We start from the raw sequence: 25366 nt of genomic DNA, 5'->3' as shown, positions 1-25366 counted from the left end.
GAGCGAAGCCTAGCGGCAAAAATACTTGTCACTGTCTGTCTTTTTCAATACACTGTGTGTTATCCACGAGCGCGTGTTCAGCTCATAGCAACACGAATTTCGAAAAAACACAAATTTTACGGAATTTTTTAATGTAAAAGTGCATTTTTCATCATGGGGAAATTGAATGTCACCATTTTACGTTATTTAACGAAGGAAGACTTTCGTGTCTTGACTGCCGTAAGTAGAAGTTGTCATTACAGTGTGGTGTTTTGGATATTGTTTTGCTATATGTGTCATAGATGTTATAACATGAATGTTTTCTTTCGTCTTCTTTGGAATAGATCGAAATGGGCATGAAAAATCACGAGCTGGTGCCAGCAAGTTTGGCTGCATCCATTGCCAATCTCAAAGCGGGCGGAGTCCATAAATTGCTACGGGAATTATGCAAACACAAATTGTTGTCGTACGAACGTGGTCGTAAATGTAAGTTCCACTACAATCTGTGCGCTGTTGGAGTTCACTGAAACGGAAAATGTGCAGAAATATTGAGATGATCTAATCAAATTCAATCTCTTTTAGACGATGGCTACCGCTTGACCAACACAGGCTACGACTACTTAGCATTGAAGTCACTCACTTTGCGTGATTCAGTTGCTTCATTCGGCAACCAAATTGGTGTTGGAAAAGAATCAAACATCTACATAGTTTCCGATGAAGAAGGCAATCCATTATGTTTGAAATTGCATCGATTGGGTCGAACGTGCTTCCGAAACATCAAAGAAAAACGAGACTACCATGGTCGACGACACAAGGCATCTTGGTTATATCTGTCGAGAATCTCTGCTACACGTGAATTTGCCTACATGAAAGCATTATACGATCGAGGCTTTCCAATACCAAAACCGATTGATTTCAATCGACACTGTGTCATCATGGAACTGGTCAACGGATACACATTGTAAGTTCATTCCGGAATGACCAAAATGGCTATTTTATTATTGACTCTAATTTGTTTCCACACAGAACACAAATCAACGAAGTGGAAGACGTTGAAGCACTCTACAACGATTTGATGAACTTAATCGTGAGCCTCGGAAATGCCGGCGTCATTCACGGTGATTTCAATGAGTTCAACATTATGGTTACACAAGATGCGAAACCAATTTTGATTGATTTCCCACAAATGGTATCGACATCACATCAAAACGCTAGAATGTGAGTTGACGCATTTAGTCGATTTGGTGCTTAACAGCATAACAATGACAAAAACAATAGTCATTTTCAGTGGTCAATCTTCGATTTCTTCATTTTCAATACTTTTTTTTCTCAATTCCAACAGGTTCTTCGAACGTGATGTAAACGGTGTTCGTGAATATTTCCGCAGGCGATTCGGCTACGAGTGTGCCGGTTATCCAACATTCGATGAGCTAGAACGTGATGATAATTTGGATATTGAAGTTGCTTGCAGCGGTTTTACGAAGCAAATGGAAAAAGATTTGCTACAAGAATATGGTATGGAATCAGTCAGCGATGATGATGACGGTTCGAGCGATGATGAGGATCATTCAGATGCAGAAACAGAGAATAATGAGGAAGAGTTAGATCGATTGCGGCAACAGGTCGATGCCGAAGTAAAATTTTCTGAAGAGCGAGCTGGCGAACGGGATACATCAAAAGCGTTAAATTTCAATATTCAAAATTATATATCGTCGCTTGTACAGGCAGACAATGCCGAAGAAGAATTCGAAGATGCCCTCGAAGACATTCACTCAGAAATTCCATTGCCAAAACCAATCATTAAAACACAACCAACTGAACTTGAATCAGTTAAAATCAGTTCAAATGATGTTGAAAAAGCCATAGATTTAGTGTCCAATGTCCATATTAGCGATAGCAACAGTGTCGATGGCAACGTCTCATCGGGTGGTGAAGATGACGACGAATTAGCCGATTTAGATCCAAAATCTCGGGAATATCGCTTCAAAATGGTCGAAAAACTTCTGTCAGACGCTCGTAGTCATCGATCGTATTCAACATCGGCCAGCACAATCGCGCCCAGCGTTGTTTCCGATCGCATCAAGAAAACATTGCATGTCAAAGAGAAACGAGACGAACGCAAACGTTGCGTTGCAAAGGGTGAAGCCAGCGCAGTCACACGAATTCGCAAAGAAAATCGCGACACATGCAAACAGTACGCTGGCTGGGACTTTTAATTTCTCTGGAGAAATTCTGTAAATGTTTTTAAGAATATGAAGAATAAAATTTTATGCAAAAGTTTTTGGATTAATTTCAGAGAGATTTTTTTATTGTTAGGATTTTTATAATTTAATTATTACTTGAATTACAAATTGAAAAATGATTCCCATACAATTTTTTATAACCAGTGAAACACTACTCAATCGGAATACCTAGCCACCAATCCTAATGACTTCGAAATGGCACACTGAGGCAACCCATTGTGTTTAGTATGCATTAAGATTGGTCAATGGTCATCCTCATCACTGTAACCACTTTCATCCTCGAATTTAGAGTCAATTTCATCAATATCATGCAAACAATCATTTTCCACCAAAATCTTAAACACTAAATATTCCAATTCGGTATTATTCGCCAATACAACTTCGAAAAAATCCAGATATGGTGATAGTTTTTCGGAAAAATCATCGGCCACCTTAGCGTCGTTGCTTTTCAGCGATTCTATTGTTGTCTCCATATCACCGCTCGATAACAAATCAAGTATTTTATCATTATTGCCATCGAATACAGCACCAAAATTTCCATCGTTACAATCAGCATCACCCATATTCTGTAATAATTTATAATTTGACCCGTTGTATTCGAAGCAAATTACCGTTGCATCAGGTAAAATTTCTTGACGCCATTCGTAGAATTCGTCTTTATGGTGTTGCGGTAAGTTCGGGAAGTTTATATCAATCGGTTCGGTCTGCTTAGATTTTACAATATACGTATACCCGTCGTTATTTATTATTTCTCTGAATTTATCACCACTTGGTCGTTTCATTGTTCTTTTTTTTTTCAAATGAAAATCAAAAGCAAAGTGAAAATTGAATGATCAAATGTTCTAGAATAGTGCGTTTGGTGTGTGAAATACTCCTTTTTTATATTACTTCAACAATTTAGCATTTTGATATTTAATTGTCAGTCATTATATCTCCATGTGTTGCCCGATGGCATTAGTAGTTCTCCATGTATTGCCGTCTTGACGATTTAAATTCATTTTTGTGCATCGCGTCTGTCGAAGTTGATTTACTCATATAGAAATGCACATTGAAAGTTGGTAGCATTGCATTAAACTGTGTGCTTGTATGCACCATTTTATTGTGATTGTCCCGTGATAGGTTTTTTTGGTATAAAAAAAAACTAAACAATTTTGTTTCAAAAGTCAAGTTAACAACAAGTTGGGTGAAAATCACAGTCATCATTATTCCATTGTAGTTTCAATTGATAACTATTTCGTTTTCGATCCATTTTCTTCGCCATTTCTTATTTTTCATTGAATGTCATTCAAAACAACAGCGAAAAAAAAGATGAATGAAATGGCGGCCACCAACTATTGTCGTGCTTATCGTGGGCCAAAGGCTGAAAGTCGTCTAATTGGTTCTACTTCCATTCTGAGTGCGGTCTTTGATGCCATCGATCAGAATATATTCAACTGTAATTTGGACGGTGTGAAATTGGAATGGTGTGAAACATTGAAATCACGAGCGGCTGTCACCTACCAACAAAACACATTCGCCAACAAGCAAGTGTACATTCGATGCAGCAAACCGTATCTGAAGGACTACCGACGAAAGCAATTCATGGAAGTCATTCTGGTAAGAGCACGCCACAGTAATTAGACACATTTGGTCAGAATTGGGCAATTGATGTTTGTTCTACATTCTTTGCAGTATGAAATGCTTTGTTTGTACATGAATATCTCAACGGTTGACAAAATGCCAGACGGTCTGCAAATGCATTTGCTGAAAGGTGCGATTGATTACTTGAATCATTGCTTCGAAACCGATCTCAAGATCAACAATAACTACGGCAAAGACAACAACACTTCGGATGTGAAGGAAATTTTGAACTATGTGGCCGCCGAGCGTAGAGTTGGCGATAAGAAACCATTGATTGATGGCTTCAAGGCAACACCAGGCATGCAAATTTTAACCAGAAAATTGTTTGGCAACAGTGAAGATTTTGAGTGCAAACAAAACTGCGGACTTTGCTATTGCGAACCAGCAATCAAATTTCGACAACACTTCAACGGTGTAAACATCTATGCCATTTATCCCGTTAGAGAAGATGTGAAATGCTTACTCTGCGAAAAAGAGGTGGCACGCGGCTCAATGGAAGATCATCTCGACTGCGATTGCTTTGTCTTTAAGCCATTAGGTGCTCCGAATTTTGTTGTTGAACTTAGCGGATTTGAAACTTTTAGAATTTAATTTTACACGTCTTGTCACCGTGTCAGCATATCATTCAAGTGATTACATGCTAGAAACAAATTTGTTCATTCTCTTTATACACAAATGTAAAACAGAATGGCACGAATTACTCTTAAATTCCCTTTTAAATTTTAATTAATCTTCTTTTGTTATAACAGATAAGTTATACGGGATTATATCCTAATTATTAAAACACTGCTTTAAAAGCAGTGAGATTATTGTCACTAGCTCATTTAGAAAAATATTAAATCTAGTTATGTGAACGCCTTTAACAAATTTGTAGTTTTTTTAAGAACTGTGGAACAAGTTTCCAAATATCAAATAGATTTTTCAATAAAGTCATTGGAACTAATATCAACGACATCAAAATTGTGTTTATTTGTATGTTATTGACCCGTTTATGATGAACCATCCCTCGTGTAAAAGAAATTTTGTTTGGAATTTAAAAAAACTTGATTTGTGTGAAACTATGCGTTATGGCTATGTTCAAGTTATTTATTGCTCCGAAATTCCACAAAAGAATGAATTGGTAGGAAGTCTCGTGAATTTAATTCCTAATGTATGGTAATGTCTTGAACTAATCTAAATATATTTCAATATCAGCATTTGAAAAAGTAGATTTCAGTCAGAGGCTTATAGTTAACTAAAGTGGATAAATTGTCGATGAAAAAATTATTCAAAATTTCTGAAGGTTTAGAATCGTTTTGAAGTGAGCGATGACACGGTCGTACAAGTCTTCTTCTTTGGCAGCAATAACACAGTCATGATTGCCACGTAGATAGAAAACTTTGCACTCTTGTTGATGGTTGGGAATATCGATGACATTGTATTTAAGTTTTAGAGCAGCACATGTCAGGTCAACCTGGTTTTTGCTGGTGCCATGGGTAGCAGATGAATTGTCCATCAAAATCTGTTCAGCTTCATTGCGATCCTTTTTTGGCAGCTGAAGAAAATAGTTTTGTCGATCGCTTACTCGTGGCGTCCATAGTTTTTTTCGCGACTTTATGAGTTCTCTAAATGTGAGCAATGGTTCGGCATCAATAGTACCCGTTTGCTTCTGTTCTTCACTTTGTTTAGCATCAATGGTGGCGATTTGTATTCGTTCTTCGTTTTGTTCAAAATTCTGAACGACGTCAATCACTGCACGAATAGCAATTTGTTTAGCCCCACTTTTCTTTGAAGCGACACCGGTACGTTTGATACTTGCCATTTGGCACACGTAAGTAAACATCGGCACATGGGGCTGACCATAAGATTGCATTAGTTCAAATCTAAAAAAAGGAAACTTCAGTGTGAAAATCCATTGGAAATTTGAATCAATCTTAATAAATCATACGTCGGAAATGGCCAATTGCGCTGCACGCAGATGTTACGTAGAGCCATAACGGCATCAGTATCGAATGTTGGTCGCGGTGTTACGGGTAACTTTTGAAAATTCTGTTTGAATCGATCCAGACTTGCCAGTTGAGCTGCAATCGAAATCGTATGTTGCGAAATAATGAAAACAATTGCAAATTCATTTTCTAAATTCAAACCTAAAAAAAACTTCAGGTTTTTATTCGTATTTCTAAAAGTAATTACCAATCAGTTCTGCGCAAGCTTCATGTCGGGCTACTTTTTTCGATCGACCCGATCCGATGGCAGACAAATCGAATGCAGTTGCAACGCAAGAGAACATTTTGGGATCGGTGGCATGTGGCACATTTTCATCAAACATCAAAATCTCCTCGTTTTGCATACAAAATTCATGCAATGTAGCGATCGGTGTTTTTTCTGACGAACTCAATTGTTGTGGCATAACTTATTCTTCTGTCTTGAATTGTTTTTGAAATGAATAAATAAATCTATAAATTTGTAAAAAAGAAGACGTTAAAATGAAACGTTTCGCAAATTCGCTGATGATCAATGAATTTTGCAATATAAACACAGTGATTCAACGTCAGATTCTGTCACTGTAAGGCACTCACAGTTAAACGTCAAAACGAACCAAGATTGAAAACAACACATTATATAACAATGTTTACATTCATGATATTTTTCCATCTATATTTGAAAAAATTGTAATGAATAGAAGTGAACCAGAATAAGAAGTTGCATGTATCAACCGTTTGCAATCAGCTTATTCAACACTCTTCAATATGCTAGTTAATATGGAATGACGATGCTTACTCCAATTGTAGTTGTTTTTCGTTGGTATTCATGCAGTTGGGTTTCATTTTATGAATAATAGTTACCTTGATATTGACACAATTTTGATTGAATTCAGAATTCCATTGTAAGATGCGAGACATGATAGACGATTCAATCGAAAACAACCAATAAATCTGTAGCCTAAAACATCGAAGTTGCACGGGAAATATTGCGAAAGAATGTGTTTTTGGACTAACATATATAGGAATAGGAACAACAGTTTGTAGAGACATCCTTTTCTCAATTATTTATTTCATTTAATCATTTTTGGTTTTACATCACGAGTAAGACTTTATCGGTTTAAGTATATTTTTTGTGTATGGACCTGTAATCTTAGAAAGTAAATATAAAGAATAATGAATACCGAATACTAAATCTATGATCGTTTAGATTGGTAGTTTTATGGCCAAAAGAAAAGAGAAACGATTTTGAGCTATCATTTCGTTAGAGAAGAATCCAAGCGGTTTTGCTCCATTTCCTTTGCATTCAGATTCAGGCGGAACAATCGGTTTTTTAATCTATTGTGGGATGTACTAAAACTAATACGGCATCGATTTGCGAACCAACCAAAAATCTATCTCTCCTTTTGCGCCATTGTGTTTCTTGGGTGGTTTCGGGCTTCTGAAAATGTAAATGGCCAACGATAAGGAATTAATTGATAACATTTCTAAAAACAAATGAGAAATGAAAAAGAGGGACGATGTTTGAAACTCACCAATAAAAAAATGTTGTAATTCACTTCTGTGCAATGACGAAATACAGCTTCGACACCTCATTCGCTATGTGATTCCGTTCCGACAGAGCTCCATCTTTATAAATTTCATAGTAGTAGTGATCTCTTATATCCTCTCTTTCCTTCTCTGTTGATGCAGCGTCAAGTTCCTCTTCACGTTTCTTGAACAGCTCGCTGACTGTATCATTTGCTTTGTCGTATTCCGCTGTTGCTTTGTTGTATCGTTCTATCAAATCTTGTAAGTTCATGTTCAACAATCCTTCACAGCTACCCAATGAAATATCCTGCCGCTCGTCTCCCCAACCGATAACAATGGATAAGTCATCATCCTCTTCATCATAAAAATAACGGTTCTGCAGATGATCATGGACATGTTCGGTTGAAACACGTTCAAAATCGATGAACGGATCGGCAAACGGGTCTTCAAAATCAGGATCGGGAAAATGTTTATGAACCTGCACGTAGAATTCATCACGAGCTCTTGAATCGAAAAACGAATCTTCTTCACGTGCCTTATATACTTCGTCAAATGTGTATGTGTATTTCTCTTTTATGCGTTCCATCAGTGCGTCGTCTTTGATTGCTTTAGCAACCCATTCGCGTTTGATTTCTTAGCCTTTGTTCAAAAAGTAAGCAACCAACTCCGACGTAATTTTATCATCGCCCAATGAATATGTCAAATAGTCTATTAATCCAGCAACATCTTCAACGCTCACTCCACCATTTTCCAATAAGTAGATTATTTGATCGAATGTAAAGGTGTAATCTTCATAATGACAGAGTGGATTTGCATGCTCAAATTTTTTCACAAATTTCAACAATTGTTCTTTTCCCATGCGTTTACCATAAGTATGAAAAATGATGTCGTAGTCAGGCTCGTAGTCAGGATCGGGTTGGTATTCATCAATTTTGTTTTTCAGCAAATAATTGAGCACAAGATCCTCGTCTCTTTCCTTCTGCTTGTTCTCCAATTCTTGTTTTTTGCGTTGTTCTTCTTCGTGCTTGATTTGGTGTTGGGCTCGAATCTCCTCGGTTAACACAATTTGGCCACATGTTTTGCATTGATGAACATTCCTCATATCATTCTTCAATTCATGTTTCTTCTGGAACTCACATTCACAATAGTAGCATTCGTGATGACGTTGCTCCTTTTTCAATTGTTTGTTGCTTATTTTCCATCCACGGTGTGCTGTAGGACGATGCTCCTTTCTCGATCGTTTGTTTTCGTTTCGCTCACAGCACCCCAATTTTCGTTTGCCGGAGAATTGTACTTCGTGTATTTCACGAATGGGGTCATCTAATTGTTCCTTCTTTTCAAATACGCACTGACAATGATCACATTCCACAGTTTTCTCTGGGAACAATTTTGGAATAGTTGGCTTCGAAATACTGGGATAGTTTTTATTAATTTCACAACAAGGCAACTTCGGCTTCATTTTGACAGCAAGTATTCAAACGTTTTTCTTTACTGCGTCATTTCGGTCTATATTCAAATGTCAAACATTCCAGTCACAGTCACACATACAACGAAATCACTCACTATTGGAAGAAGAATTGGCGCGCTCGTCGCTCATTCCAGTTTGACTGGAATAATACACAATATTATTCCAATAAGAGCGAATTTGAATATTGCCCATACGATAACAATCGTTCGTGTTTGTACGTTATTCGTACGACCACCAAAGTTGCATGGAAATTATTACAAAATTTATGCAACTTAGGATTACTTGAAGAAGTAACTGCTTTCTAAATCATTTATTTTGATTTTACTCACATAAATTAGCGAATAAACCTTCATTGGTTTTGATATGGTTTTTGTATACAGACTTGTGAATCTAAGAAAATAATCAAGACTATAGTCTTATTTATAATTTATAAATTAGAAAAAATAGTTTCAATTTTATTATTTGAAAATAGGTAAAACTATTTACATTTGCAATATGTATATAAATTTATCTAATGTATAATTTAAAATTGGAAGTTGTGGCTATTTTATTTCCCATACATTCGGTTAATATCCGCTTGATAACGATCTTGAATATCTTTCCGCTTAAGTTTGAATGCGGCTGTAACGAGACCCAAATCGGGTGTCCACACTTCTTTGCACAATTTTACAGCGGCTGGAACTTCGAACTTTTGCAATTTGCCTGCAAGAATGAAAAGAGACAAAAAAAAATCGTTGTTATAAGAGTTTTGTTCTTGATCTGTTAGTTTTTGATCTCTGCTATACTATTCCCAATGCTTACATTTACGTCCATGATCTTCTAATAACTTGACAACAGCTTTCTCCAGAGCCGGCAACGAGCACAGGTTTTCGAATGTATCTGAAATACCTAGCGATAGTGCTAGATCCTTCAAGTGTTTTTGGTTTGGCACAACTAATGCAATAACGAAATGTTTCGATGATTCTCCGTACACGCAAATGTTGTCGACAACTGGGCAAGTCTTCAATTCGGACTCAACTTTACCCAATGAAACGTATTCACCTGCCTGCAGTTTGACCAAATCTTTCTTACGATCTGGAATGAAAAATAACAACAAAGATTGAGCATGAGACGTAAGAGCAACTTAGGTTTGAAAAAAAAAAACATTAGACTCGAGCAAAGTTGTGTGATAATCTGCCCTTCTTGCTTCTAAGCGTTCAATACATACCGATAATTTTAAGCACACCATCTTCATGGAATTCTCCAATATCTCCGGTTTTGAACCACCTAAGTAAAAATGCAAAAAATTAATAAAGTATCAAATGATGTGAAACATGTGCCAAACTACCTTCTGCCATCTTCATCAAAGAACTCTTCAGCAGTTTTATCTTCAAGTTTGAAGTAACCTCGTGACACACAATCACCGCCAATGATTATTTCTCCTTGTGGATGTGGTTTGTTAGTAACACGATAGTTTCCTTCTTCCCACGAAACCAGACGAATATCACAGATTGTTGTTGGGGCTCCAACCCGTCCCAATGATAAATCCATAGCTGTTTCAATTAAATTGGAAGATTAACAAATTGTTGTTTTAAAATGTATATTTTAACTCACGATCCATGACAGTTGCTCCTGATGTTGTTTCCGTTAAGCCATAGCCTTGAACGACATCGGTGCACAGGCACAATTTGGCTTGTTCATGGGTTTCGGGCGATAATGGAGCGCCACCGGCCAACATCAATCGAACACGACCACCGACCATTTTTGAAATTTTACTAAACACAAATCTACGACAGAAAAAAATCATTCATTCCTTAAATTCATCAAATCCGCTTTGAATAAAATGAATTTGTTGAGTGACATATTTTCCCATGTAGCTTACTTGTTTAAAATTGGTGTTTCATAGCCTCTGCGTACCCATTTCTTCTTATAGTCATACGCAAATTTGAAGAATGCTTTTTGGAATGGCGTTCCTTTCTCAACTTGATCGTTGATTCCCTTGGTTATTCTGTCCAGAATGAGCTATCGAAAGAAAGGCGCAAATTAAATAACTGATCAAAATGGAAAACATTTGCAAATGAAACACTAACCGGCACAGTGGTCATCGCAGTTGGTTTTAATACTGATGCATCTCCTTTGGAACCCTGTTTAATTTTGCTGCTGATATCGGTGAGTGTAGTTGGTGTGGAATAACCAATTGGTACACCAGCTAAAAGACACAAACTCTCGGCAAGTAATTCAAGAACGTGAGCCAATGGCAAGAATCTGTAACAAAACAAGCCAAAAAAATTAATTGACGTTTTTTTTCTCCAAATAATTGAATCAGTTATTATTGGTCCTATTGAATTGATTAATTTCAATCATTTTCCATGTTCGTCCGCACTCACCCAAGAAGAACATCATCTGGATATACTTCCAAAGCATCTGAGAAGGCTTTAAGTGTTGCAATGCAATTTTTATGCGTTAGCAAAACTCCTTTGGGTGTTCCAGTCGATCCTGAGGTGTACATTATAATGGCAATGTCTTCGGCGCACGGTGGAGCAGCCACAGCACTGCTTGTGCTGCCTAACTTAATAACTTCATCGAATGGCAAAATACGAACACCCTCTTTGAATCCATCGGTTTTAGTTTCGTGCAATTGATCTTCCATATAAATGACCGATTGAACATTTGGCAGTTGTGGCAACAAAGATTTGAATTTTGGCAACAATTCATGGCTGGTAATAACAATGGTGGCGTCCGTTTCGTTGATACCATGAATGACACCCTCTTCGCCGAGCGTCGCATAAATGGTGACAATGGGGAAATTCTGTTTGAAGCATCCATGTGCGGCGATCATCCATTCGGCTCTGCTTTCAGCGAAGATGACGATATTTTTGTACGCCACTTGACCCAATTCGCGCAAACCACGTCCAAAATTAACGGTTGACTTTTCGACCTCGGCAAACGTACGCCATTCATAATCACCCATGTTGTACTTTTTGAATACACGACCGTTTGGTTGGATTTCATCTTCTTCGCTCAGAATTTTCCGTGTGCCCAAACACCTTTTGCTAGTATGAGTGTTTGCAGCATAGGTTAGCATCTAATCGTAGAAAATGATACGAAAGTTAAGATGTTAAATTTCCACGAACGAAGAAATAAACGGAGTTTTAAGGCCATAAAAATCGTTTAAACCAGTTTTACTGATAACTACCTTTTCCATTGTATCCACATTTGCTTGCACCATTTTCACGTGTGTCGCACTGAACGGCTCAACGGAACGATACGTAATTTCTTTATCATCAGCCGAAATTGGTTTTGCCTATTTACAGAAACGGAATGAAAAAAAAAATAGAAATGTAATTATTCCCAGGTTTAGCACATAGTGTAACAAATTAAATGGGAGGCAGTTGTTAAGTCGTCGGCCATCATTTTCTAATGTTTAACGTAATAGCAATTAACTGGTTTCGATGGACATTTATTTGTTCAAGTATAAACACTTAATCGAAATCGTAGTTCTAGTAAGCGAACAAATTTCGATTCGTACCAAACGGAACTTGTTCACATTTTAATTTTTATTCCTTCTCAAACATTGAATCGCTAAGTCATTATCTTCAATGTATCATTTGTTTATATTCTATTGGTACTATTCAATTTAGTAATTTAATAAAAATCCAAGGGACTCAGCTCAACCAAGTAATTGCCTCTATTTTTTTATTAGACATCAGTATGGAAACGTTAATCAAAACTGTTCACTTAGACTATTTCGATTAGAATGATTTTGATATTGTCAGCAATTACATCTGATAAGAAACGGACTCTGAACTCAGCGAACATTAAAAATATATTCAACTAAGCCCATCTTGTACGGCACACATAGATTTTTTTTAATTCTTCATTATTATCATTTTTTCACATCATTATTACACAATAATTGAGTCCCATCAGTAAAAATAAACGCTAAACTTTGACATCTCGACGGAGTGACTTTTGAAAAGAAATAATGTTTCAATGAAAAAATCAGAGAAAAAAAAATACTTACTCGGACTCGTTTTGATAATTGTCGTCGTTTCCATGGTTGCTGTACCACTAAATACACAGGAAATGTGATTACATCGCAGACAAAACTGACAACACGAATCGCATTGATTGCCGTTTGTACCCAAGAACTATCCATGTCGCAATTCAATGTATTTTTGTGGCAAATATTATGCTTTGAAAAACGATTTAAAAAAAATTATTCAAAATGAAAATCGATGAATTGAACGAAAAAATTGTCAAAACTTAATTGAATAATTTATAAATTGCTAATAATTTATCGGCGAAAAAAGTAAATCAGTACACGTATTCAATAGACGAGAAAAATTGAATGAAATGAAGCTGATAGTGTTGTGTTCTTTTATATCAAACACTCTTGATTTGGTGACACTCACAGACTGATTGAGTTTGAAACATCGAAATCACCAGGTACTGTCAGGCGACTGTTGATTTGAAGCGTACATTTGTACTGAGCAAAATAAGATAATACAAGCGCACAGAGAGTATGATAGAGTGAAACATGCTTAATTCGATGTGTTGTAATGTACACCACCAGAACGAATTGAACACAGAGACGGAAACTTCAAAACAAACACAGACAGACACGATACAAAAACATTATTCTGAATCGTAAACGATTCGTATAATTAGATGATGATTTAATTATTAGATGTTGCACGTATGTAGTGGTTACACGCACATTTTTATTTATCCCTCTCTTGCTCTTGCTCACACAGAACGTTTGCTACAATTTCGCAAGTGCCAGTCATATTCTGAGTGTGGTCATTTCACGGACTTTCCCATTCGTTGTATTCCACAGTTTTTTACGACGTAATTGTGTATGGATACATGAATCAGTGACATTGGAAGTGCGTACGTATGTGTCTGTATTGGTCTAAGAATGTTCTCTCTCTCTCCGTTTTGTTTCAATTGAATCAACTGTTTGTATACAACAAGTGGTCTCCAAATAATTTCACCTTCATAACCGTCAATTTTTTATTTATAGAATTATACACGAAAATTCAATCTTGTCCACCAGTAGTTAACGTTAAATTAAGCGTATAACTGAGCAAACTTTACGCAATTGTTATTATCTAGCGCGATCATTTACTTTCAATGTTATCAATTATAAGATTTCTAGTGAAAAATTACTTTTAATTAAATCTTACACTTCAAATGCTTTCAATTTTGATCGGAACCCGATTTTTTTTACTCATCAATCAATTTATCTTATCGCATAGAATTCAAGCGACTCTTTAATAAAACGTCAAGAAAATGAAACTCCAAATCAAAGTTCGAACTTAATAAAATTGTTCCTAAGAATTGTTGGTTTTTAACTGAACAAACAGAAACGTGCTCATTCAGCGAATAAATGAAACTAACTGAGATTACGTAGCGGACTTTAGCCATTTGATTCAATTCACTATGACCGATGGAATGAACTGATTACATCACGAAAACATACACAAGGTGTTGAGAATGAGAATCACAATACGAAGGTTGAGACGAATGAAACGTCATACCATATGTAGCATCTTACATGAGCTTTGCTCACGCAGCGACTACGAATTGTGTTTTTTTTTTAGGGAAAACAGCTGATACCAACGTTTTGTAAACACCCATACGTTCTGCGAATAACTGTGCGTCTGATATACTATAAATGTTTTACACGTCAAATGCAACGTAACGATGATTTCGGAAATATCCGCATCGTATGACATTTCTCTTTGTCATCATTGCAATGGGCTATTTTTGGAACAAATTATTTAGAAATCGTTCAACTCGGTAATCAAACAGCTGATGTTCTAAGGAATTTTTTTTAAATTTAGAACAAAACACGAGACTCATGTCGAGAATTCACTGCACATTGTAATTTGAGTATGTTTAACAAACATAACAAGTCAATTGAATGGGAGTTTGAATTAAAAGCGCGAAAATAGTAAAATGACTATCTAATACCTATTCGATTTAGGTTAAAACAGTCTATTTGGTTGATGTCTTTCATCAATATTCTAGTCACAACCTACTCAGGAAATGGCCTGATGATAAAAATTTGGGAATTCCCTATAAATTCGAGCCTCACGCACCAAAGTTCGTTAGTACATGTTTTCGAGTGCAACGTTTTTGTTTCCGTTTCGACGTGAAAAATGTTCCAAGTGTTTATTTGCTTGTTTGTTCTGAGTGCGATTGTGAGCGCCAGTGACAGTCAAACGGACTTTAGCGGACGTAGCAGCCAAACGGAGCGTGACTATTTCGAAAATGAGTTTACATTGGGCGATGAACGTGAAAATGATCGAAATGCAATGAAATCGGCTGCAAGTAAGTGGCCACACGGTATAATCCCATATCGATTCGATGAGAACTATATTGAAAAGGACAGAGCGTGCATTTTGCATGCCATGGAAGTATTTCGCAAAGAGACATGCATAAAATTCCTATTTAAACGTAGCAATCAAACAGAGTATATACAATTCAAGAAATCCGATTCGGGTTGCGGCACATTAGTTGGCTACAAAGGCGAACAATCCAATCCGATTGATGTATTTCTTTCCGAGAAATGTTTAAGTTCACCCGGAGCCATTCAACATGAACTGTTGCACATTATGGGACTGTGGCATGAGCAATCAAGACCTGACCGTGATGAATACGTCGACATCATCTTCGATAACATTCAACCGAGTAATTTGTTTTTGCTTTTTTTAATACAAAATTCACATTCGCAATTAATTTTTCCAATTATTCAATCGCATAAATTATCATTCACTTGACTTTTATTACATTGGTCATCATTTTTTTATGATGGGAAGATCATCAACACAACTTCGCAAAAAAGGATAGTGATTTAGTGGAAACATTCAATTTGCCATACGACTATGACAGTCTGATGCATTATCCAAATAACGCATTCGCCAAACCGGGAACAAATGTCACCATTGTTGCAAAAGTATTTTTTCCATATGGTTTCTCCGTGTACCACTACAGTTTCAAATTTTTTTCCTCTTTTTTTTCATTTTTAGAACGATCCGAATCGTAAACTAGGCCAAATCAACGGCCCGAGTAGATATGATCTTGAAAAAGTTCGACGAATGTACGATTGCCGATGAAATTTTCAAACAAAAAATTTTGAAAAAAACATGACTTGCATTGTATTATGTAATTAATCCGCAAAATACAATCGTCAAGCGATGCCGGCACAAAGATAACCAATACTAAACAACGTGCGTTACGCCTTGCACATTGCATATAAGAAGATATATATTTTGTATACGTATACATACCATAGAATGTATTATCTATGTAGTAGTCAAAGCGCCAATGTTTCATTTGAATTTGATACCAAAAAAATGCATTTTCCGTGATCTGAATAAAAAATGAGGTTCATTACCATTGAATGAGTGTGTATTTTAATCAGTTGATAATTTGCATAAAACAACGTGTTTCCACCGAAATTATCCGAACAAAGAAAAGTGTAATTACGTCGAAAATACACTGTCGCGCCAATTGCTTTGAACCCATCTGACGATGAAATGTCAAACCCGTCCAAAATGGTGGCGAATTGAATACGTGTGAAGTTGCCGCTATTCGTACAACGCGGCGAATTACTTTTGATTGTTTGTTGTTGTCGCTCACAAGTTGATTAGAGCTTCATTTTTTCCGCTTCGCTAATGTGAAAATAAAAAATTCCGCATTTAAAATAAAATTTATCAAAAAATTTCCAAAATATTCATTGGTAAACGCATTGGGCAAATTGATTTGTGGCCATTGGCAACAGTGTGAAGTGTTTCTAAGGTAAATTTGTGCATTAAAAAAAAATTAAAAGAACTTTTGTCAACAGTCACAGTATTGTACAGTAAATGAATTGTCAACGTTAGAAACATATCAAATGAATGTGACAGTATCGATGACCGTGGAAGGAAAATATTTATGTTGAAATCACAATGAATGCGGTTATTTAGAACGTATATTGAAATTAAATCGTGAATTTTTGTGTTAATTTTGGTGTTTTTCTTCGTTTTTAGATTGTATGAGCATTTTGGACAGCAAAAATGTCTAACCGAGATAGGGACGATTCGTTCGACGATGACGTTGAACCGCCAGCCTTTGGGCCAGCTGCTTTGGGATTGTTTCGCGTTGGTACCGCATTGCCACAGCGTGAAAAACCAGCGCAACCCATTCAAGTTTTAAATGCACGTGGAATGCCGGCTCGTATTCGAAAACGTAATAAATTATTTTTTGACGATGACATCGTTAATGACCCAAAGTCGTTACGTCAATCGCCGACAAAAAAGAGTGCTAAATCGACACCACTCAAAACACCCATCAAATTGCCGTTGCATTCACCAAGCAAACATTTAAAAAAACGCAAAGGAACCGTGTCAAAGTATTTGAAAAGCCCATCGTCGGCATCGAAACCATCACTTTTGAGTGATTTGAAGAAAACACCGAAATTCAAGGGTATGTACAGTGGACATTATTACACCAACAACCACAACCATATTAATGAATTGAATTTCATGATTTGCAGATAATAATATTTCGTCGCCACAACTGCCAAGTGCATCGAAAGCATCCACATCGAAATCGGTCCCACAAAATATCAGCGCTCCGGTGCCAAGCTCACCATCATCTGCCATCAGTGCTATTGATCGTGCAATTAGCCAACGGATTGGTTTACGCTTGAGAAACCTATTGAAATTGCCAAAAGCGCATAAATGGGTCAGTTATGAGTGGTTTTATAGTTACATCGATAAGCCATTGCTATTGGGTAAGAGTTGTTATCTTTGTTTTCACTATTTCACATTTCTTCGCTTTCTTCTTATCGTCTTCTCCATCTTTTTTTCGTCAATTAGTTTTATCATTTCCGATTCATCTGAAAACTAATTTATTTTCTTCTCGATGTTTTTTCTAGGCGAAAACGATTTCCAAGCATGTTTGCGAGAGTCATTTCCTCAATTGAAAACGAATCAGTTGAGTCGAACTGAATGGTCAAAGGTGCGCCGATTGATGGGCAAGCCAAGACGTTGTTCACAATCATTTTTCGATGAAGAGCGTCGTGAGCTCGAGCGCCGAAGACAAAAGATTCGTTTGTTGCAAAGCCGAAAATCCGGAGATATTTCATTTGTTCGTGATCTTCCGAAAGAAATACCACTCTCCCTATCGATTGGAACAAAAGTCACGGCTCGGCTACGTCAACCTCAAGATGGCATCTTCACCGGAACCATTGAGGCAATCTATTCGATGTCAAGTGAGTATCGTGTCACATTCGATCGTGCCGGTTTGGGCACACACTCGGTGCCCGACTATGAAATCCTGGTGAACGAACCGATCGAAACAATCCCAGTGAGCAACATAACACAGAATTTCCGACAGAAAATCAATGGTCTATGCTATGTGCCATCCCCATTGGCCATCGTAAATAAGCTGAATCGAAGTGATCCACTACTGGGCGGTATCAATAGCATTGGCTTCGATGCACAGTTGAAATTGAAAAACTATGTGTTCCCCAAAGAGTCGATTGGTGGTTTTCAATTGCGTTTGCTTGAATTGATTGTGCGTGCACGCAAAACGCTTGCAGCCAAACAAATGAAATTGACACGTTTAAAGAGTATGAACACGGAGGCCGAAACATACAAATCATACAATGAACCGTTCCCAGAGGACTATCAACAACGATACGCCAGCATTGTCATCGGAATGGAAAAGCTGAACAAAGACAATCAGAAATATTTGTCCGAGGTTCAAACGTACATCCGTGATTTGGCCAAAGATTCTCGCACCGTTGCAATGCTTGAACCAAGCTATTTACGTGAAAAATGTCGAGAGCTCGGCAAAGACACCGTACAGAAGAACTTACAATCATCATTAATCGACAGCGATTCGAGTGTGATGGTTTTGATCAATGATCTATCGATGATTATGTATGTCGCATCGCATTTACTGTCAACCGACCCAAACTATCACATCTCAAAAGTATTGGAAGGTGTTTTGGAAGAAGCGAAAAACAAATTGGATTCCGAGAATATCGATTCATTTCATGCAAACGTACATGCTCACATTCGGCATTTGGAAAAGAGTTTAGCGCAACACTGAAAACGGCATGTGAGTGTGTGAATGTGTGTGTATTACGCTCCTTCGGCGTATGCTGATGCCCGAGTTTCACTTTTCTTCCGCTTATTGTATTAGATATATAAGCAATTTTCGTTGGTTTTTTTTTCATCGTCTGAATCAACCCTCGATTCGAAATAAATTCCTTGATTGGTTAAGTGTATCAAATAGAGAAAAAAATCGTTTCTTTTTTTTCTTTTCGTGTTTGGATTTAAACAGTAAATTTAAGAAAAAAAACAAATAAATCTTTTTTTTTCTCTTTAAATGCAACTGCAATGCATAACGTAATTTAATGAATTACTAACCCAATATTAGCTGAATAGAATGTAAATTAACTTGACCCAATATTTACAAATAAAAATAAACACCTTTGCTTTTCTTTTTTAAAGAAACCAAAACACATTCTCTTCTTTATTTATTTTTTTGTTTGTTTGTTCACTGTTCATTCTTAATTGAAATGAAATACAATTAAAAGTCTAAATTAAATTTTATTGCACTTGAATAATACAGATGTGAATTGCTTTTGTTTCGTTTGTGTGTTTTTCGTTCTATTCATTAAATCGTCAAAATACCTTATAACTCAGGTTTAAAGCTAAATGGAACCAATAAATAATGCAATCAAATATAGCGAACCTTTCTCTTGCACGAGAATCGCCCAAAATAATGAACTGAAATAATTTTTTTTTCGATTGATTTTCTGTTTCGTGTGAATTGCACTTATCTTTCATCGTTTAAATGACTTTTTGGTAGTTTGATTTCGTTTCTTATTTGTAGCCAGCAAAATCGAAATCGCCATGTGATCCTGAAGATTGATCACCGCTGCCGGTGGTTTGATGAGTCGGTGATGGTGATGGTCCAGCGTTGTAATTATGGTTTGTGGCATAGTCATTGTGACGCACAGACTCTTCTGGAATTTCCTTCAAATGAATTGATGCATGAACAGCGGCGGCAGCTGCATTATTCTGCGCTTGTTGGGCTGAACTGTGAAAATTAACGATAAATACAAATCAATCCAACGAAAAAAAAAATAGATTTGTTTTTTCTTAAAAAAATATATCAATTCATTACCTAATTTCTGAACTAACTCGTTTGTTTGTGAAAAAAATAAAAATTATTTGTAAATTTTGTAGAAAATTGAACTCAAAACTATTTTGTTCATCTGAAATGCCGAGACGATATTTTACCATTCATTTTTGCTTTCTTTTCACATAAATTGAGTGCTATCAGAATACGAATTTATTCTACTTACGCTGCTGCTGAAGTAGCCGCATGTTGAGTGGCCTCAAAGTCAATTCTAAAACAATAAATTCAAATGTTAGACCTGGTTTTTAGTGCTAATTGTAAACTTTAGGAATTAAAAATTCTTCCAAACTTGAAATGTCTTTCACTTCATCCAATTTTACCCATTTTCCCTTTTTAACTGTTTTCAATTTGAATTTATGTGTTCAAGTCTTAACAATTATAATAGAAACTCAAGCCCTACCTTGCGGCATGCAGTTGCTCTTCAACCAATTCAACGCGCTGTTTAGCTGATCCAACCATGGACTGTTGAGATGCAAGCTCTCCGGCAGCTTCTTGTGCACTTTGTTGGGCATGTTCGGCAGAGGACTGGGCGTTATTCAATGCCGCAGTTAAAACTAGCAAAATCAGAATGAAATTAAAAGATGCACAAAGTATTGCAACAAATCTTGACTTAAATTCATTATTTTTTGGACAAAAAAATTCTGATTTTCACCAAAGTTTCTCCTATTTTTTATTCAAAGTAAAAGTTCGTACCTTGAATATGATTTAACGCTTGCTGCGCGGCTTGTTGAGCTGCTTTGGCCGATCGTTTAGCTTGTTGCAGTTGTTGAATTTCACTTTCCAATGCTTGTCTAGCCTCGATACTTTGCTGTTCCAATCCTTGTAATAAGACTTGTTTGCCCGCTAGTGCTGCCTATTAGATATTCCAATTCAAATTGACAGTTGTAAATAAAACTCATTTTCCGCTCTACGTAATTTATGAATAAAAATGCATCTTATCTAAGTCTGTATCGAATTCATTACCTGTGCCGTTGCGGCTGCTTGTGATGCGGCCTGTAAAAGTCATAAAAATGTTAGATAGCGTAATTTTAACAGCCAAATCTAATATGTTTCCTATACCTGTGCGAGCGTATTTTGTGCAATGAACGCTGCTTGCTTTGCTGCGGCATGCTAGGAAATTGAAACAAGTTTGATATCATTGCAAAAAGGAAGTAAACGCCAACGATGAGAAAAATGGCTTTATTTTTCGTTCGCAAAAATTCATACCTGATTACTAACTGCTGAGCTGGCTTGATCAGCGGAACCTTGCGCAATCGATCTCAGCCCACTGCCGGCGCTATAGCCCGGCTTTTTCGATGATGAAATGTGTTTTGCATGCAAATAAGATTCATGGTGTTCATGGTGGTCGGTTTGGTCGCGTTCATCGTGTTCAGCACTCTCCTCAACGACTGGATGTGCATTTCCAGTTGGATACTCATACTCATTATACTCGAAATCTTTCTTTTTCAATTGTGGATTCGCATTCTGTATTGATGTAATAATTTTCGGATGTCGACGAGCTTCGCTAATGCCTACCATGTTTGCATAAACAATGATCCGCATCAAAATTGAAAATTAAAAATTAAAAATTAATGACGGTTATAATTTAGTAGGCAAGATGTTGATGTGTGATAATCGTGTTTATCATCTGGAAATTATAACTAGGCAAACTTACCCAAACACAAGTACAATACGATAGCAGCGGTTAGTACTTTCATTTTCGTTTCGGTGATAATTCGTATATGTTTTCGACGTAATCTCGTTTTAGGATCGATGCGGCTGATACCAAATAACAAATTCGTTGATTCGCGTTGATTTTGTGCTACTGGTCGAATTCAACCAATTTCTTCACCTATTGCATGAAACAAAAGCAAAATGTAAGGCAAAATGCAAATTAAATGGTGTATCGATTCTATGGTAAAGTGCACAGCACGTGTTCGAAACGAGGTAATCGGCATTTAAGCGTTGCTTTCGCCCTGCTGTAATTCGCATGAAAATGTGCATTTATTTAATCGAAGACCGTTCATACTTCACGTTCAATTGGTTCAGTTTTTTTGTGTGTGCTACGAAATTCAATTGCACGCGCCGCTCAGCATGTTTGAATCGATTGTTTGTTTAATACAGCGTTGCATGTTTCCTTGTTATTGGTCTAATGGAACTTCCATGTTCAATTAGTTTGTTACAATGAAGAAAAAGCAATAATATACATCGCGATGAAATCACCACTAAATTATTTATCCAGTCAAATGAGAAGAAAGTGATTGTGTCAAAAAAGAGCTGAATATTATAAAAGTGCATGTTATGTAGGCATATATTGCATGTCATGAGCAAATAATGTAGGGTTTTAAGGCAGATTATCAGCTTGAATGAGGCGTAAAGTCTGACGCTTCATTGCCCTGAAAAATGTGAATCTCATAATTCGACGACCGTGTCGCAGGTGCTATTCAATTGATTTACGAAAAAGCTTTTCAAAGCTAAATACCATAAAATAATTAATCCTTCATTGAAAGCACACACGCTATAGTAAAGAGAAGAAAGAAAAAAACACGTGGCCAATTTTCATCGATTATCATTTCAATGTTGCGCTAATTCCATTATTATCTTTTGCATTCATCATGCGACATATCAATAAAAAAATATGTGAGGTCGGAAGAGCCATTGATGGATAGTGAAAGAGAGACAGAAGTAGAGAAAGAGAGAGACATTGTGGTTTTCTATTCATTGCAAAACAAATCCATCGAATAGAAGAAATGAATAATAAAACATCGGATTTGTTCTCTCATCAAAGATGCTTGCCGTTTGTTTCTTTTTTTGTTTGTTTCCATAAATTGCGGTTTTGACGTTGATTTAATGAATAGCATGCAAAGAAAGCACCAACACAAAAAACCGGATATTTAAGTAAAACAGAAGATAGAGTGAAAAAAACCCAGCCACTTGGGTATATCTCTTGATAAAACAAAATAATTTCACTTTTCATTACATCGAATGTGTCTTGTGTGCACATATGTTGATCTTGACTAGCATCTTGTTGTCGCACGCGTGCGCGTTGATCGCACGATTGCATTGCGCACCAAACTGAGCAGCAGCACACGAATTCGATAACGGCCTGCAACACATTATGACCACTTGCATCACGGTTAAAACGCAACGAACAAAAAAATGTAACTTCAACAGTTAAATGCCAGAATTGGATGTCAATGGCACTTTCAATTTCATAAGTGGGAAGTACTTTACTTCAATCGGTGACGGAAAAGCAACGAGCTGCATATATTTGCCTATCGAAAATTTCACCAATCCCAAAGCATTTACTGCCATGTGACTAACGCGAATGATTTTTGTTTACTTCATCTGCACACTTATCTCTCGAATGGAGTTTTGTTTTTCTATCTCTCCATTGAATGCAATTATTCAATAGCCATTTCGTTAGTTAACTCCATTGTGCACATTTCTATTGTGCACCATCCATAATTGCAGTGACTTTCCGAATTGTATCAATAGAAATGCAGAAGAAAAAGAAGAAAAGAAGGATGCAAATTGAAGATAATACTGAAGACAGAATGTCGTTCACCAAAAGCAATAAACTGCAACGAAACGACCGTGACATTAAACGAAAACAATGGGTAATTTTCTCGTTTCAATTAAGTGATGATGTGCAGCGACAAAAGAAACAAAAAAAAACCCTATGTCTTGATACGATGAACTCGATGTCAGCGAGTGAGGACAACGATGAAAAACCATCACATTACCAATCAATTATTTACCCGATTATTATTGCTAGCGTTGCAGTTTAATCAACTTAAATCACAAATGATGCATGAAAATGATAGACACTATATTATCGCGTCGATTGGTGTTACACCAGCACCGCCGCGCCTCTGCCGTTATTAAGGCTTTGATGACTGATTCGTGTGCACACGATCCCGCTCTTCGATCGCAATTTCTATCAAATTAACCACATTTAACAGCTGAGAAAGTGAAATTAAATCATTACAGCCTACCGAAAACTTTTTCTATTGCATCATTCGATCGAAAACAAAGAAACAATAACAATAATTTGGAATGAAATTTCTCTTTCTATCCACATACTATGCACGATAAATAAACCCTACCGTTCAAATATTCTTTATATCAACCAATTTGAATGATAATAGTCATTTGAATGCCTACCGTTCAACCATACCGGACATCAAATCTCTTGTCGATATTCATTGCAAAACCCATTGAATTTTATTCGAAAAATTGACCACGCATCAAGATGTTCAACGCTAATTCATTGCTTTTTCAAATAATCTTCAACGCGAGTAGCTCCAATGTTAACATTAGAAAATGGTGAATGGGAAACGTTATCGGTGTTTATTTGAATTGAAGAATACGGTATACGACATGCTTTACAGTGGGATATTGTACATGGTCCAATTTTTACGCAAATTTCACTGTCGTTAAATTTAAATGAGTCATAAGCCATTAAGTAATGAATACTTTTTAGTGCAACAATGAAAAAATGGTCAATCTTTTATGATTATGCCTTTATTCTTATCAATGCAACTCATAAGCTACCGTTAATAACACGGTTCGAAAGTGTGTTCACGCAATATATGTAACTGGGGAAAGTCTATCTGTTGAACACCGATTTTCACGTACGACAAATTATCATGTCGAAGAGTCAAGAGCAGAAGAAAAAAAGAAACAATGCATTCATGCACTTTTCTTTAATCACTTTCACGGTGAAATTGAAATCGCAATTGGGCGATTCAAAGTTTAATTTCAATTCAAGTTTAAATTGTAATCGTTAAATTTTACATACCAGATGCAGAACAGAAGTGAGCAGTGTATTTGCTCGGGAATAAAAACGGAGATTTGTCCTTTAAATTGATATAAGCTGCAAAAGCCGAAGGAATATTTTTCACTTAAGATATCGTTTACACTTACACACAAAAAGTCGTCGATTGTCGATTTTTTTTCAAACAAATTTTTTTTGGTTTAATCTTTTGTGATTCGAGTTTTTTTATTTATTTATTTTTGCTAAATTCATGTGTTGCTTCTCCGATAGCTCGAAATGGACTGAACAAAATGCGCGCTACATTTGATCAGGCTGGTGAAATTGGTGTCCAGTATTCAAAGAGTATTCATGTTCATGGCCTCTTTCACTTCCAACATTAATGAAAAAAGCTTGAGCTTTATGTTGTAGAGCGCACAAAAAACGCTATGTTCCTTTCCCCCTTGCACTTGATATGGTCAACGTTGCATGCACACATCCGAACACAGTGGCCACCACTCTTTGACGCCAATAGCGCGTGTTCATGTTGGCGGATTCTTTGTATGGTGGAACGTATGCGAAGAGCACTGGTAATCGCCAATCGTGCACATACAAATCGCAATGGATTGATCGGCTAAACCAA

At 36.6% G+C, this 25366-nt stretch overlaps 8 protein-coding genes across 13 annotated transcripts; 4 read left to right on the top strand and 4 right to left on the bottom strand.

Moving 5' to 3' along the window:
- The first annotated feature begins 32 nt into the window (after positions 1 to 32).
- LOC129576219 (serine/threonine-protein kinase RIO2) lies at positions 33 to 2269 on the top strand. Its single transcript, XM_055460932.1, has 5 exons — positions 33 to 219; positions 324 to 465; positions 562 to 940; positions 1006 to 1197; positions 1322 to 2269. Exons 1-5 carry the CDS (start codon positions 154 to 156, stop codon positions 2193 to 2195), a joined length of 1653 nt encoding a protein of 550 aa, XP_055316907.1. The 5' UTR covers positions 33 to 153; the 3' UTR covers positions 2196 to 2269.
- A 960-nt stretch (positions 2270 to 3229) lies between these two features.
- Positions 3230 to 4802, top strand: LOC129576301 (uncharacterized). The gene is made up of 2 exons (XM_055461161.1): positions 3230 to 3818; positions 3894 to 4802. Exons 1-2 carry the CDS (start codon positions 3501 to 3503, stop codon positions 4431 to 4433), a joined length of 858 nt encoding a protein of 285 aa, XP_055317136.1. The 5' UTR covers positions 3230 to 3500; the 3' UTR covers positions 4434 to 4802.
- A 114-nt stretch (positions 4803 to 4916) lies between these two features.
- LOC129576291 (uncharacterized) lies at positions 4917 to 6388 on the bottom strand. The gene is made up of 3 exons (XM_055461117.1): positions 6015 to 6388; positions 5770 to 5902; positions 4917 to 5704 (listed from the first exon to the last, which is right to left on the bottom strand). Exons 1-3 carry the CDS (start codon positions 6229 to 6231, stop codon positions 5110 to 5112), a joined length of 945 nt encoding a protein of 314 aa, XP_055317092.1. The 5' UTR covers positions 6232 to 6388; the 3' UTR covers positions 4917 to 5109.
- Positions 6389 to 6843: 455 nt separating this feature from the next.
- On the bottom strand, positions 6844 to 8847 carry LOC129580453 (uncharacterized). Of its 2 annotated transcripts, none has more exons than XR_008689354.1 (2): positions 7339 to 8833; positions 6844 to 7244 (listed from the first exon to the last, which is right to left on the bottom strand). XR_008689354.1 is itself a non-coding variant. In XM_055470898.1 (2 exons), the coding sequence occupies exon 1, from the start codon at positions 7917 to 7919 to the stop codon at positions 7359 to 7361; it is 561 nt and encodes a 186-aa protein (XP_055326873.1). In that variant the 5' UTR covers positions 7920 to 8847; the 3' UTR covers positions 6844 to 7244; positions 7339 to 7358. The 2 variants fall into 2 exon arrangements, 1 of the variants encoding a protein (XP_055326873.1); XM_055470898.1 differs by having other exon boundaries at positions 7339 to 8847.
- Positions 8848 to 9220: 373 nt separating this feature from the next.
- Positions 9221 to 14350, bottom strand: LOC129580450 (long-chain-fatty-acid--CoA ligase 4-like). Of its 5 annotated transcripts, none has more exons than XM_055470891.1 (11): positions 14324 to 14350; positions 12805 to 12975; positions 11977 to 12084; positions 11168 to 11865; positions 10871 to 11045; positions 10663 to 10802; positions 10395 to 10567; positions 10129 to 10333; positions 10009 to 10067; positions 9603 to 9875; positions 9221 to 9503 (listed from the first exon to the last, which is right to left on the bottom strand). In XM_055470891.1, the coding sequence occupies exons 1-11, from the start codon at positions 14333 to 14335 to the stop codon at positions 9349 to 9351; spliced, it is 2169 nt and encodes a 722-aa protein (XP_055326866.1). In that variant the 5' UTR covers positions 14336 to 14350; the 3' UTR covers positions 9221 to 9348. The 5 variants fall into 5 exon arrangements, with proteins under 5 accessions (XP_055326866.1, XP_055326865.1, XP_055326869.1 ...); XM_055470890.1 differs by having other exon boundaries at positions 14184 to 14330; XM_055470894.1 differs by lacking the exon at positions 14324 to 14350 and adding an exon at positions 13953 to 14038.
- Positions 14351 to 14366: 16 nt separating this feature from the next.
- LOC129580454 (zinc metalloproteinase nas-14-like) lies at positions 14367 to 16192 on the top strand. The gene is made up of 4 exons (XM_055470899.1): positions 14367 to 14678; positions 14773 to 15479; positions 15608 to 15744; positions 15818 to 16192. The coding sequence occupies exons 2-4, from the start codon at positions 14948 to 14950 to the stop codon at positions 15902 to 15904; spliced, it is 756 nt and encodes a 251-aa protein (XP_055326874.1). The 5' UTR covers positions 14367 to 14678; positions 14773 to 14947; the 3' UTR covers positions 15905 to 16192.
- Positions 16193 to 16309: 117 nt separating this feature from the next.
- LOC129580451 (protein lin-9 homolog) lies at positions 16310 to 19303 on the top strand. Its single transcript, XM_055470895.1, has 4 exons — positions 16310 to 16589; positions 16820 to 17255; positions 17326 to 17565; positions 17710 to 19303. The coding sequence occupies exons 2-4, from the start codon at positions 16847 to 16849 to the stop codon at positions 18888 to 18890; spliced, it is 1830 nt and encodes a 609-aa protein (XP_055326870.1). The 5' UTR covers positions 16310 to 16589; positions 16820 to 16846; the 3' UTR covers positions 18891 to 19303.
- Positions 19304 to 19444: 141 nt separating this feature from the next.
- Positions 19445 to 25024, bottom strand: LOC129580452 (uncharacterized). The gene is made up of 9 exons (XM_055470897.1): positions 24772 to 25024; positions 21643 to 21819; positions 21195 to 21499; positions 21048 to 21098; positions 20952 to 20981; positions 20682 to 20841; positions 20389 to 20542; positions 20155 to 20199; positions 19445 to 19886 (listed from the first exon to the last, which is right to left on the bottom strand). The coding sequence occupies exons 2-9, from the start codon at positions 21683 to 21685 to the stop codon at positions 19670 to 19672; spliced, it is 1005 nt and encodes a 334-aa protein (XP_055326872.1). The 5' UTR covers positions 21686 to 21819; positions 24772 to 25024; the 3' UTR covers positions 19445 to 19669.
- Positions 25025 to 25366: the final 342 nt, after the last annotated feature.

This window comes from Sitodiplosis mosellana, unplaced genomic scaffold, assembly GCF_009176505.1.
Source record: "Sitodiplosis mosellana isolate CC-2019 unplaced genomic scaffold, AAFC_SMos_1.0 Smas_scaffold_1, whole genome shotgun sequence".
Classification (NCBI taxonomy): domain Eukaryota; kingdom Metazoa; phylum Arthropoda; class Insecta; order Diptera; family Cecidomyiidae; genus Sitodiplosis; species Sitodiplosis mosellana.
This window is presented reverse-complemented; position numbering and strand designations above follow the sequence as displayed.

Bases quoted from the DNA above. Each gene is read 5' to 3' on its own strand.
- LOC129580450 (XM_055470890.1), bottom strand. From the start codon at position 14,210: ATGGCTAAAGTCCGCTACGTAATCTCA. The intron at 10,568-10,662 runs GTAAGCTACATG...TTTCTGTCGTAG, and splicing joins GAAACACCAATTTTAAACAA to ATTTGTGTTTAGTAAAATTT. The intron at 9,876-10,008 runs GTATGTATTGAA...TTTTCATTCCAG, and splicing joins TGGTGTGCTTAAAATTATCG to ATCGTAAGAAAGATTTGGTC.
- LOC129576291 (XM_055461117.1), bottom strand. From the start codon at position 6,231: ATGCCACAACAATTGAGTTCGTCAGAAAAAACACCGATCGCTACATTG. The intron at 5,903-6,014 runs GTAATTACTTTT...TTTCGATTGCAG, and splicing joins AGCTTGCGCAGAACTGATTG to CTCAACTGGCAAGTCTGGAT. The intron at 5,705-5,769 runs GTATGATTTATT...TCCTTTTTTTAG, and splicing joins CGCAATTGGCCATTTCCGAC to ATTTGAACTAATGCAATCTT.
- LOC129580454 (XM_055470899.1), top strand. From the start codon at position 14,948: ATGTTCCAAGTGTTTATTTGCTTGTTTGTTCTGAGTGCGATTGTGAGC. The intron at 15,480-15,607 runs GTAATTTGTTTT...TATGATGGGAAG, and splicing joins CTTCGATAACATTCAACCGA to ATCATCAACACAACTTCGCA. The intron at 15,745-15,817 runs GTATTTTTTCCA...TTTCATTTTTAG, and splicing joins ATGTCACCATTGTTGCAAAA to AACGATCCGAATCGTAAACT.
- LOC129576301 (XM_055461161.1), top strand. From the start codon at position 3,501: ATGTCATTCAAAACAACAGCGAAAAAAAAGATGAATGAAATGGCGGCC. The intron at 3,819-3,893 runs GTAAGAGCACGC...CATTCTTTGCAG, and splicing joins AATTCATGGAAGTCATTCTG to TATGAAATGCTTTGTTTGTA.
- LOC129580452 (XM_055470897.1), bottom strand. From the start codon at position 21,685: ATGAAAGTACTAACCGCTGCTATCGTATTGTACTTGTGTTTGG. The intron at 20,200-20,388 runs GTAGGGCTTGAG...TTATTGTTTTAG, and splicing joins GAGCAACTGCATGCCGCAAG to AATTGACTTTGAGGCCACTC. The intron at 19,887-20,154 runs GTAAGTAGAATA...TAATTTTCACAG, and splicing joins GCGGCTACTTCAGCAGCAGC to TTCAGCCCAACAAGCGCAGA.
- LOC129576219 (XM_055460932.1), top strand. From the start codon at position 154: ATGGGGAAATTGAATGTCACCATTTTACGTTATTTAACGAAGGAAGAC. The intron at 220-323 runs GTAAGTAGAAGT...TCTTTGGAATAG, and splicing joins ACTTTCGTGTCTTGACTGCC to ATCGAAATGGGCATGAAAAA. The intron at 466-561 runs GTAAGTTCCACT...AATCTCTTTTAG, and splicing joins GTACGAACGTGGTCGTAAAT to ACGATGGCTACCGCTTGACC.
- LOC129580451 (XM_055470895.1), top strand. From the start codon at position 16,847: ATGTCTAACCGAGATAGGGACGATTCGTTCGACGATGACGTTGAACCG. The intron at 17,256-17,325 runs GTATGTACAGTG...CATGATTTGCAG, and splicing joins GAAAACACCGAAATTCAAGG to ATAATAATATTTCGTCGCCA. The intron at 17,566-17,709 runs GTAAGAGTTGTT...TGTTTTTTCTAG, and splicing joins CGATAAGCCATTGCTATTGG to GCGAAAACGATTTCCAAGCA.
- LOC129580453 (XM_055470898.1), bottom strand. From the start codon at position 7,919: ATGGAACGCATAAAAGAGAAATACACATACACATTTGACGAAGTATAT.